Source organism: Barbus barbus (assembly GCF_936440315.1).
Source record: "Barbus barbus genome assembly, chromosome: 33".
In the NCBI taxonomy this organism is placed as follows: Eukaryota; Metazoa; Chordata; class Actinopteri; order Cypriniformes; family Cyprinidae; genus Barbus; species Barbus barbus.
The window spans coordinates 19,640,331-19,652,727 of record NC_136761.1 but is presented as its reverse complement, the minus strand read 5'-3'; the positions used below and the strand labels follow the sequence as shown (position 1 = coordinate 19,652,727).

The following is a 12,397-nucleotide window of genomic DNA, read 5'->3' as shown; positions in this document are numbered from 1 at the left end:
ACCTTTATGTAAGAAAAAACGCAAAGCGAATAGAGGATAAACTGTAAAGAGGCGCGGTGGACCTGAAAACCCTTTGAATAGCACACCTCTAGAAAATAATCAATAGACAAAGGAGAGATTTCACCTTTAAACCATAAAAAAAAGAAAAGAGCCATGACATTTTTTGTAATTCCTCGAGTTCATTTTCTCTGTCTCCTCATTGTTCTGAACGTCTCGTCAGCTTCAGAGGTGCACAGCTCAAACAACAGTGTCAGTAAGTCTTGATTCTCATTATATTAATAACTTTTAAGGTTAAGACATCCTGTTTTAATCGTCGTTTATTAGTTTCCATGTATGAAAAGTTCGCCTTTATGTGCCTAACAGAAAAAGTTAAGTACAGTAATCTACGTAAGAACCATTATTGTTTAAGTAAATTAGAAATCTCCCTTGATTTTAACATAACAGTTGGAATATAATTCAGGTCAACGCAGCATGTGTAGATAATATGTGGGCGGCACTGAGCTGTAGCATGCAGAGACATGATTTAGTCTAACATAGCCCCTAGACTATCTACATTATATCACTTTGCTGTTGCCTACCGCTGCAAGTAGATTAGAGTGCGCAGATCAAATAAGTAATTCTTTAGAATGTAGGTCACTCACAAATATAAATTATTTCATAATTTCACCATTACTTACCCTCATGTCTTGGAAGCCATTTCACTACATAACGGAGAAAAAAAAAAAAACTTAAAAATTCAACATTGTGAATAGGTGTCAGACCTCTGTCTTGTGTTTCCACGTGCTTCCTGTGTTTCCTGTCCTTGTTTGATGTCATTAGTAGTTTAATTCAAGTCTAACCGTGTTTGTCTGATTATCCCATGTATATTAATCCTGTCTGTGTTGTGGTATGTCGTCTGGTCTACTCGTTACTCCCCGGTGTTTGATGGCTGCCTTGCCTTGGCCTGCCCTGTCTTCATTAAAGAAGGTTATTATTTGAGTTATGTCTTCGTATGCGTGTTCCTTGTTCCTCCCTGCTGTGTGCACCGTGACAATAGGTAGCCTATAAAAAGTCTAAATTTAGCCTATGTCATAAGTCATAATTATGAGGTAAAATGTCGAAATTATGAGATAAAAAGCCATACTGAGCACAGAAGTCAAAGTTGTGACTTACAAATCATGACTGACATAAAAAGTCAAAACTGTAAGACAGACAGACAGACAGCCATTAATTAGTTTAATTTAATTGATGCAATTTTGATAAAAAAGTTGAAAAGTTGACTGACATTTTGTCATAATTTCAACTTCTCAAGACAGACATAATTAAAGATTAATGAAATTTTGATGAGACAGTTGAAAATTTGACTGACATTTTGTCATAACTTATGTCATAATTATAACATTTATTTTTTTGAATTTCTTTGAAATTATTTTTACTTTTTTGACTTTTGTCACAATTTTTTCACACAATCTCATTTGTCACAATCTCATTATTTATACATTTTACTTCGTTATGATTTGCCAAAGCATTTTTTTTTTTGGTGGTGGAAATGGGCTTCAGTACAAATAGTTTCAAACTTTTATGACTTGTGTAGAACACAGTAAATGATTAGTCATGATGATGAGTAAATGATAAAATGTTAATTTTAAGCAAAATAAGGTGTAGGGACAAGTGATGTCTGATTGTTTTCTGTGTGGTTCTACATTGTGACTGAATGAATAAGTCTATTCTGTCATTCTTAGGAAAAGTACAGTTGAGGTCAAAAGTTTACATGTTAATTATTTTGACCAAAATAAGAGAGATCATACAAAATGTATGTTATTGTTTATTCAGTAATGACCTGAATAAGATATTTCACATAAAAGATGTTTACATATAGTCCACAAGAGAAAATAAGAGTTGAATTAATAAAAAATAACCCTGTTCAAAAGTTTACATACCCTTGATTCTTAATGCTGTGTTGTACTACAAAAACTTTTGAACAGAATGGAGATCTGTACATTTTCTTATTTTGCCTAAATATCATATTTTTTTATTTAGTACTGCCCTTCAGGCTACAGAAGATAGTTACATGTTTCCCAGAAGACACAATAAGTTAAATTTACCCTGATCTTCAAATTCAAAAAGTTTTCACCCCCGGCTCTTAATGGAACGTGTTTCCTTCTGGAGCATCAGTGTGCGTTTGAACCTTCTGTAATAGTTGTATATGAGTTATATGAGCATATGAGTAAACATACAGGTAACAAAGGTCATTTTTTATAAATTCAACATTTTTTTCTCTTGTGGACTATATGTAAACATCTTTTATGTGAAATTTTATTCAAGTCAGTACTAAATAAACAATAACATGCATTTTGTATGATACCTCTTATTTTGGTAAAATAATTCACATTTTGCAGATTCTGAAAGGGGGCTGTAAACTTTTGACCTCAGCTGTAACAAGCTATAAATAAAAGTGACAAATCTGTCTTTCCTCCACTTAGGGGCACGAGGCATGCCTCTGATTAATGGTACACTTCCGGACAAGTACAAGGAGCAGATCCAGAGCTACAGCTTTACACTTGTGGTTCCTCTTGTCTGCCTCTTCGCCTTTTTCATTGGGCTTCCATCAAACTTGTTGGCTTTCTGGGTGCTGCTCTTCCGAACCAAGAAGCTCCCATCCACCATTTTGCTGATCAACCTCACCATCTGTGATCTGCTGCTGCTGCTGGTGCTCCCCTTCCGTATCGTCTACCACTTCCTGGGCAACAACTGGACATTTGGAGAACCATTTTGCCGTGTTGTGATTGGGCTCCTCTATGGAAACATGTACGGCTCAGTGGTTTGTCTGGCACTGATCGCTGTGGATCGCTACATAGCTCTTGTTCACCCTTTTGGTGCCAAGATGCTTCGAAGTAACAAGAATTCCCTCTGTATGAGTGTTTTGGTTTGGATAGTGGTTTTAGCTGCTGTTGTGCCCTTATTAGCCTCACAACAGTCCTATGAGATAATAGACTCTTCTCTAACAACCTGCCATGATGTACTACCCATAGAACAGCAAGAAAAGTACTTCCTGCCGTACTTTGCTATTCTCTTCTCCATATGCTTCCTGCTTCCACTGCTGGTTGTGCTGTTCTGCTATTCTGCAGTGTTGCGCACCCTTATGGCTGAAGGGCAGCGTTTTGCCCATGCGATTAGAGTGACTGTGCTGATGTTAATGGTTTTTGTGGTTTGCTTATTGCCTAGTAATATTCTCTTGCTTTTGCATTACTCCAAATCAGCTTTCGACCTTTATGTACCATACCAGATTGCTTTGTCTTTCAGCACCTTCAACAGCTGCTTCGATCCTTTCATCTTTTATTATGTGTCTAAGGATTTCAGAAAGAAGTTATGGGAGGCTCTCAGATGTTCTGGGTCTGATTTAGAGTCCTCCTCAGAATCGAGGACAAAGATAACCTTACTATCAAAGATGAGCAGGACTGAAGGAGTAGCCTGATCATGAGGTTAGCGTGACAGGTATGCAAATCAGAAGACATTAAGTTATGTAAGTCAAAAATTCTTGGGCATATTGAATGATTACTCTAGAGAACTGTCTTTCTATCTGTCCACCCACCTTAAGTTTAATTTGCACGGGAAAAACTGGCATGAAGAGATATGAATTCATTTCCTCCTTATTTCCTTTAGTCATTAGTGATCCAGGAGACAAATAGATATATTTAAAAACCTTTAAAAAAGGAAAGGCAACATGCATCAGTAGACATGCTTTCTTGCATGAAGCCCACTGCATGTTGGCATCAAAAATTAAAAAAAATCAGCGGTCTCCATGGCCTGAAGTAGACTGCTAGATTAATAATGGTGGAAAACAAACGGTCATTTTCACACTGCCACAAACAGTCATGCAGTTCATGCAGTGATCCAACAAATCCCATACAATTCTGTGTTTGTATATTATATTATATTATATTATTATTATTATTATATTATAGTAAACAGTAATGAATGATGTATGTATTAATATAGAAAAAATGTGGGATATATAACTGAAATTAAATTTAACTGTGAAAGGTAAAATGTAATGTTAATTTCAGCCACTTAATATACAGTGTGACAATGCAGTTGTGGTGTATAGTATTAACCATTCATTAGCAAATGGAGGACTAAAATGCCTTTTAACTGCACTCCAGACGCCACAGCATTGGCTGTCCACTGCTCTGGGTGTATGTTCACTACTGTGTCTACACTTGGATGGGTTAAATGCAGAGCACAAATTCCGAGTATGGGTCACCACTTCCCCTCCCCTCCCCCTTTTATGAGCCTGTCCTTGCAATAGAAGTTTCTATATCTTTGTGTATCTTTGTGTACTTCCTGTACTTAACCACATCATATCCGCAACCATGTCTAAGTCGTATGTCAAGAAGTGATGATTGCATTGTTTTCTTGTTAATTCCTAACATTAACTATGTATATGACCATCAAAAATGTATTTGAATGTATATTTAAACAGTATGTTGTTTTATATATATGGTGATGGCGCAGTGGATAAGACACATGCCTTTGGTGTGAGAGACCCGGGTTTGAATCCACTGTGAGACACCAATGTGTCCCTGAGCAAGACACTTAACCCCCTAGTTGCTCCAGAGGCGTGCGACCTCTGACATATATAGCAATTGTAAGTCGCTTTGGATAAAAGCGTCAGCTAAATGAATAAATGTAAAATGTATAATACCTGACATGTTTAATTTTTGTATGATGATTTGCTTAAAAACTATTCCGCTTTCTAATTACCTTTACTTATAAATATTAAAATGATATGTTCTAACATTACAATATTTAATGATTTGACTAGTGTAGTTGCTATAATAACCATTCTGAACTTAGTACTCCTTTTAGTGGACATTAACGACCTTTTGTGGAGACATTTAAAACCTTGATATGACTGAGAATCGAAAAACTAAAACTTCCCAGTGACCCTACAAGTATTTATCAGTCTGGTATTTTCTTTTTTTTAAACAATACAAAAATACACAGGTGGATATCCCCGACAGTGTTTGACTTTTTTTTTTTTATTGTCTCCCAAAGATTCACACAAGTCTTTTGTTCAATTGTGGCTCAGACTAATGCTCCTTTAGGGCAATATGTTGACTTTTCCATTAAAATGCTTGTTCATTTGTTACAACCTTATATAAAAATTGGATGTGTATGATCTACCGAAGACATCTTTGTCACTCACTTTGTATATTACTAGTCTTTATCTAAATATTTCACATGAGAAGTGTCTTTGCATGCTTAAACATGATCAGTCTCAGCAAGGATAAGCGAGTCCACCTTCAGAATTTCTAATACAGATGGCCTCTTATGTCTTAAAATGCTATTATTTCAGTTTTGATAATGATTGAGTGAGTGGTATGGCAATCGTTTCAATTTTTGCCCCAAATTATGCCAACTTCTCTTTCAACTTCTGCTAAAAATGTGATTTCTAAATGCTATCATTGTTTGCTCTTGGTTGGGTTAGGTTACAACACACTGTAGTATATACTGACAAACAGACAAATACAAAAGTGTGCATTATTATATTCATGAACACAAAAGTCAGATTTGTAAGAACACAGTTAACATGCCCTAGATTGACTCACAACAACAAACACCCCTTTTATTTCATTCTTCCACTTGCTTTGTTATTGAACCGTCTTTCCACTGCATGTTCACGTTATCCTGTCACTGTTGAAAGCAGCCCGAAACAGAAATGGTGAAACATGAAATAGCTGGCCATAACAACTGACAGTTGAACTGATTCTGTGCTGTGGTTTATTTGCAATCAGACTGCAATAATTCAACGGTTTATATTGTTTTTATTTCTGCATTATCTTCTTTAATGATAAATTACAGCCTTTAGACATGCTCCACAAACTCTTACTTTTCACTGAAATGTGTAATGACATTCCTAATAACAGTCTATTTTGTTCACTTGGATTCCCACATTCAGTGGTTCGGAAGTGTTGTGATTTAAGGAGAACACAAGGGCAGGCTTTATTTGCTTTTTGCAAGCATTCATGCTAAACTGGAATGTCCCCACTTACATGCACACTGTCAAAGGGTTTAGATTGATAAAGTAGCACTATACTACATGTATTTATACTAAAATGTATACTTGTGTATAATATAAGTTAGTTTTTTTTGTATCACCACAATTAGCTGTGCATTATAGAACAACTGACAATGCCTAACAAAACATCTAATGAGAAAAACTAAAATGGTCATTATAGAGAGGTTGTGAGACTTTTTGTACTGGTTTTGTACTGGCTTATTTTCACTGAAACAGAAAATATGTTTAAATTAGAGGCTGGTCTGTTGTTCCCCTTTTGGGCTGTTATACAATGCCATTGTGTTTGGATTGTGTGTTTGAGTGTTGAAAGCAGAATTACCACATGACCCCAGCCAAAATATAAAAACTCACAGTTAAATGTTCCTACCAGACTGAGGACGACAGCATCTGAAAACAAATGCTTACAGGACCATGAGACTTTACGTCCTTTTCAGTTTTCTGCTTTTGGCTGGTAAGAAATTACAATTTAATTGCAAAATGGACAGAAAACTAGAAAACATTCTTTAAACCTAAAAAAAAATTATTCCTTTAACGGTTAAGTTAAAACTTGCTTATAGAAAGAAGAAAAAAAGCTGTCTACAGCACAAATAAAGCATGTTCTAATGTTACTTTGACTCTGTTTAAGGTTAAATTAAATGCATGACATTTTCTCACAAACAAGAATAAGTATTAAGATGAGTTTTATTGTTACCATTTTAAGATTTGCTAAAATTTACTGATGTTTTATGGTGTCATTAAAAAAAAACATTGCAAAAAGAGTAAACATACAAAGTAAAGATTGCAAAGACTAATTATGCAAATTCAATGTCTCAATGTGTCTTGCGTCTCTTTTTCAGTGATTTGCAGCTGTCTTGTTGATGCTAGTCAAGGTATGAAAAGTAAATGAAGAAAAAGACAAACAGGCAGGCACATATAAAGACAGGCAGAGCATAAAGTAACACAGAAAATTATTTTTGTTTCACAGTGAAATTTGGCCCCCTCTGCAGTGGAAACTCAAGTAACCGCAAAAGAGGATGTGATACAAAGTACGGCTGTGGAAATTACGGAGCCAGCCGGTAAACTGTGTGTGTGTTTGTGTGTTTTTTACTTGTGTGTGTGTTTCTTCTGACTCCCCTTATATAGAGCAAACTAATTTAGTTTTCTCTAACCTCTCCTCATAGCTCTTCCCAGAAGTCATTGATGACACATTTAGAGGAGGCTGTGTTATGATATATTGATATCACTCTTTTGCTTTGAGTGTGTTAGCACACAAACTTGACTACCAGACAGCCCAATGTTAACAAAGATATTTTGCGCCATAAACAACATACTAATAAAATCCATAATCATTTACACACCTTCATTTAGTTTTACATCCATATCTTAATTTCTTCAGACCAGGCTGTTTTATTTTTTTTTATGTTTTATATATACAGTGGAACTTGATGTGTACTAACATTATTATTTACCAAAAACTGTCACAAGACACACAAGAACAAATAATATTTGATAACACTACTCAGATCTAGCTTGATGCATCCTGTTTGATTGTACATTAAGATTTGAAAAAGTTTTTGAAAACTAACTTTTGATCACGTTGAGAAAATGATGACAGACTATTAATGAATTATTGGTGAATTATTCTTTTATGTGTGTTTGTGCTGCAGAGATGGTGGAAAACGGAAACATGAGGGTCTTGACATTGTCTGTGCTGATGGAGCCACGGTTTATGCTCCATTTGATGTGAAGCTGAACGGAAAAGCTGTACCATACAAAAAGAACAATGCTATCAATGATGGCATTAACTTGAGAGGAGAAGGTTTGTACTTATATCTTCACATCTGTTAAATGTTCTAAAAGCATTAATAGCAATGTAGCACAACGCAATTTTATAGACTTTCATGTTTGTAGAAAATAACAAAGTGCTTGCTTGATAAAATACTACTAGTAATATAGGACATGTGGAAAAAGATTTCATACATCAAAGTCATAATCTCACAGTAATCTTCTATTTCCCCACATGATTTGTTTGGCAGGTCTGTGCTTCAAGCTGTTCTATGTTAAGCCGGTCAGTTACTCTGGGACCCTGAAGAAAGGGCAGAAGATCGGAACTCTGCTCCCCATGCAGAAGGTTTATCCTGGCACCACTTCCCATGTTCACGTTCAAATGTGTGACAGATCAGATCCCACCAAATACTTCTGATGCTGATGGCCTCCTGCAAACAACTTCAGAATCTTGTGCCATTTATATCAGCTTGCTTTCTTTATGCTGGTGCCCTGCACTTTGCAATCTAACAATAAAGTTTTGAAGACTATAATGTTCTCAGTGTTACATGTGGTAAATTGTACCAGCATATAAATGATCCTGTTTTGTTTGGACTTATTCACAAAGAAATACAAAACAGTGTCTGCTATATGCACTAAAGTTATACACATTGATAATTAGTAAGCAAAGTAAAAAATAATCATATGACATTTGAATCTGTAGTATGGTTGTAGGCTCTAATGAATGTTCACGTTTAGTTTAAGCCAACCTGCTTTTATTTTTCCTGTCCTTTTGTGTGCTGCTTCGACATCTATTCATGGGTCTTTGAGGCAATCATTAATTCCGCATTTAGCTGAAGTCCATTTGTGTGTAAGTCGGAGAGATATTTTAATAGTTTCTGAGAACATGGTAAAGCAGTGCTGATACAATGAAGCAGAACACCAACTTCAAACCATGACATCTCACATCTAAAAAGGGAAAGGGAAGTGGTGTGTGGCCAAGTATGGTGACCCATTCTCGGAATTTGTGCTCTGCATTTAACCCATCCAAGTGTACACACAGTAGTGAACATACACCCGGAGCAGTGGGCAGCCAATGCTGCAGCACCCAGGGAGCAGTTGGGGGTTTGGTGCCTTGCTCAGGGGTCTCACCTCAGTCGTGGTATTGATGGTGGAGAGAGTAGTTATTCACTCCCCCCACCTACAATCCCTGCCGGACCCGAGACTCGAACCCACAACCTTCAGGTTAAAAGTCCAACTCTCTATCCATTAGGCAACGACTGCCACAACTCTATCCATTAGGCCTAGGACATGTGGTCAAAATATGGTTACTCAGGATTAATGTTGTACATCTAGTCATCAAGTCTAGCAAAAATGTTTAGTTATTGTTGTTGTTATTATTACCAATCATGGCACCATATAAATTATGATTCCATTACAGCAACATGTGTACATATTATAGTATTCATTTCTTTTACATTGATTATCAGGCTAAATTATAGTAGCCTGCATAGTATTTATTTCTTTTACACTGATTATCAGGCTAAATTATAGTACCGAAGTGAAATTGGCCTGACTTCTTTTAAGTTTCCATTTTCCTCTGCATTCATCCAGTGTCCTGATATGCTGCTGAATAATCTGTTCACAGTGGACTGTAGAAAAACTTACCAATGTTTCTCATATTTCAAATAACTGTCATTATGGCTTTCCATTAGTCATAGTCGGGGAGCCAAAGTCTCAAAAATGGGTTGAACCTGACATGGTCTGTCATACTTTTTATTTGTGTTTTTTCTGTTAATTTTGACCCTATGAACCAATAATTGGAGGGTCTGCTCTGCCGGAAATATTGCGAAAAAAATTTGTGGCCATTTTAGTGTATGCACCCTTTATTTTTTATTAGAAAAATGTGAAAAAATTTTTTTTTCCTCAAATCCTCAGTGGGTTTGGTAGGCTGTCAATAAATGCATTCCAGGTACACCGAACACATGTTCTGACAACATCCACTGAAAAAATAACTCTTAAAACACATTTCTACATGATTTTGCATTAATTTAATGCCAAAAAATTTGGCGTTTTCTCACTTTTTTCCAATATTTTCATCTTTACTTCACTGGCAATCAACTATTCCCCCAAGTTATGACATCAGTCAATATGTCATTCTTTTCACCAAACAGTATACTCATTCCACAGAAAAAATCATAAAAATCCAACCAAAATCAATGGATCTGTGATGATTTCACTAATAGTTGATCAGCAGGCTCAGAACCTCAATAGAATTTTAGGCTACTCTCAAAATTCTGTAAAACATGCTGGATATTTAACATCATGGCACACTTACGCACACACACACATGATCTTAGTAATTTGAATGAGTTTGTCTGGAACAACTAACCAACGGTAACCAATGGTTACCAATGGACTTCGAAGCTGCTCATCATTGTCTGTGGTAAGTGACAGTGACTTCAGTGAATACCGGTAGGTCTGCCCTAGCGTTTTGGGAAAAGAATGGTAATATGGATATTGTAATAGTAATTAACTGAAAGGACCACGCCAGTTTTCAAACAAGTATATTTCTGATGATTCCTCATCCCAAATGTATCCCTGTAGTAGCAGCATTCATTCTCTACTTAGCTAGCTTTAGCCGTTTTAGCTAATTTCTGTGGTTCCTTTAAACGACCATAACTCCTCACAGGAATGGTAGAGAATTACTTTTTTTTTTTTAATGCTCAGAACAGTGTTAATTTCATTGACACTGTAATTTTCGTCATTATTTTCATCAACAACATTTTTTTGTCATTGACGAAACTGTCACTAAATTGTCCTCATAGTTGTCGTCATTTAAAGCTGTTTTTTATTTAGTTATCGTCTCGTTTTCGTCTGTGAAAACTTTTTATCTCACTGCAGTTAAATCTGTTTCTCTATTGCATGTTCAAGCTTTAAAAGTGATTCATATTAACAGGTTAATTAATACATGTTTTCTCTGGGAGTATATAATGGGTTTGGAAATTTTTGAGAAATTCTAAATTAATGCATTACAATTTATCCAAACCCATTCAATTTTACATTTAGTCGACTAAAATCTTATTGTATTTCGTTGACTAAAACTAGACTAAAACTAAAACAATTCAGATGACTAAAATATAACTAAAACTAAAATGGCATTTTAGTCAAAAGACTATGACTAAAACTAAATAAAAATTTGTTTTGTCAAAATTAACACTGGATCAGAATCGTATGCTTTACGAGGGGTATGTGTCCTATATGTCCATTTTGCTTCGACCGGAAGTTGAGCAATTGCGAAAATTTCAATTGGACTTAAAGAAATAGATATGAGAATAAATGCTGCTTCAGGGATACGTTTGGAGTGAGGAATTATTAGAAATACACTTACAGTATATGAAGGCTGGTGTTGTCCTTGAAGTGTTTTTCATGTCAGACAGATAGTAAGCCACTAAGGATAACTAAAGGCTGCACTAAACGTTAATACTGAACAATACAAATGTTCTGTAAGATGTAAACACACTATATATTATGCATCCTTTTTTTGTATATAGTACTGTACAGTATATAGAGTGAGTGATTTGTCAAAAGCTAGTTAGCTAGTAGTGTCAAACATCTAGATTTCTTTCACCTGAATGCACAATATTTCCCATTTGCAGATTTTGTTCTGATCTTATTGGGTTTGCTGTGGAGGAAAAGTTAGCGAGAAGAGAAGGCAGCAGAGGATTGAAAAGTACAGTAAAGCCGGGCTCACACTGTGCGATTTTTAATAATCTTTTGCGATTGTTGCTTGTCACACTGTACGAACATGATCCCCATGTCAGACTGTAGGATCTCAGTTGTCTTAATGTCAGACTGTACGACAGTCAAGACATGATAAAAACGGACGTAGGCTACTCAAGAAGACTTGTCCGGAGTTTTACGTCATCAATACGTGACCCGCGTTCTCTCGCTATAATGGTATCTAGCAAACAACAGCAACGTGTAGCTTAGTTTTATTAATAACATGCCTTGATGTTAAAAAAAAAAAAAAAACGAAAAAGACGACGTGTGTGGAGCAAGTCATGGCTGGGCAAAAGAGGACTTTATGGACTTCCAGTTCTACAGAGCGAGCTTAAGGTAATTTTGTTATTCGAGTTTAAACATCCTGCCCCTTAATAAATAAACTTTAAGTAAACTTTACTTTGTACATATATTGTTTTTACAAATAACGAAGTTTAAGTTTGAAGTTGTCGCGCTTATTGCGTCTTCAAGTTCAGTGTTCCTATTGGTTCTTGGTTTGACGGTCGTCGTAGGAGATGTCACACTGGAAGAGGAGAATAGTGGAGAGGAGTAGAAGAGGAGAAGAGTGGAGAGGAGAGGAGAGGAGAGGAGAGGAGAGGAGAGGAGAGGAGAGGAGAGGAGAGGAGAATAGAGAGTGAAGAGTACAGGAGTGGATTGAAAAAGAGAGAAGAGTGGAGAGGAGTGGATGGAATAGGAGAGAATAGGAGCTTAACACGCTCAAAACTGTGGAGATGATTGTGGACTTCAGGAGAAACCCCCCTGCTCTCCCCCCACTCACCATCATGAACAGCACTGTGACTGCAGTGGAGT

General features: G+C 36.1%; 2 protein-coding genes across 2 annotated transcripts; both read left to right on the top strand.

Annotated features, from left to right (window-relative positions):
• LOC306853462 (proteinase-activated receptor 4-like) lies at positions 1 to 3,754 on the top strand. The gene is made up of 2 exons (XM_079390898.1): positions 1 to 253; positions 2,463 to 3,754. The coding sequence occupies exons 1-2, from the start codon at positions 154 to 156 to the stop codon at positions 3,452 to 3,454; spliced, it is 1,092 nt and encodes a 363-aa protein (XP_079247024.1). The 5' UTR covers positions 1 to 153; the 3' UTR covers positions 3,455 to 3,754.
• Positions 3,755 to 6,345: 2,591 nt separating this feature from the next.
• LOC306853461 (leukocyte cell-derived chemotaxin-2-like) lies at positions 6,346 to 8,358 on the top strand. The gene is made up of 5 exons (XM_079390897.1): positions 6,346 to 6,512; positions 6,898 to 6,930; positions 7,026 to 7,116; positions 7,708 to 7,859; positions 8,077 to 8,358. Exons 1-5 carry the CDS (start codon positions 6,473 to 6,475, stop codon positions 8,241 to 8,243), a joined length of 483 nt encoding a protein of 160 aa, XP_079247023.1. The 5' UTR covers positions 6,346 to 6,472; the 3' UTR covers positions 8,244 to 8,358.
• Positions 8,359 to 12,397: the final 4,039 nt, after the last annotated feature.

What these genes read in the sequence shown, in the direction of transcription:
- LOC306853462 (XM_079390898.1), top strand. Translation starts at nt 154, where the DNA reads ATGACATTTTTTGTAATTCCTCGAGTTCATTTTCTCTGTCTCCTCATT. An exon ending in CAGCTCAAACAACAGTGTCA is followed by an intron (nt 254 to 2,462) that starts GTAAGTCTTGAT and finishes TCCTCCACTTAG; the next exon opens with GGGCACGAGGCATGCCTCTG.
- LOC306853461 (XM_079390897.1), top strand. Translation starts at nt 6,473, where the DNA reads ATGAGACTTTACGTCCTTTTCAGTTTTCTGCTTTTGGCTG. An exon ending in GGAAATTACGGAGCCAGCCG is followed by an intron (nt 7,117 to 7,707) that starts GTAAACTGTGTG and finishes TTTGTGCTGCAG; the next exon opens with AGATGGTGGAAAACGGAAAC. An exon ending in CATTAACTTGAGAGGAGAAG is followed by an intron (nt 7,860 to 8,076) that starts GTTTGTACTTAT and finishes TTTGTTTGGCAG; the next exon opens with GTCTGTGCTTCAAGCTGTTC.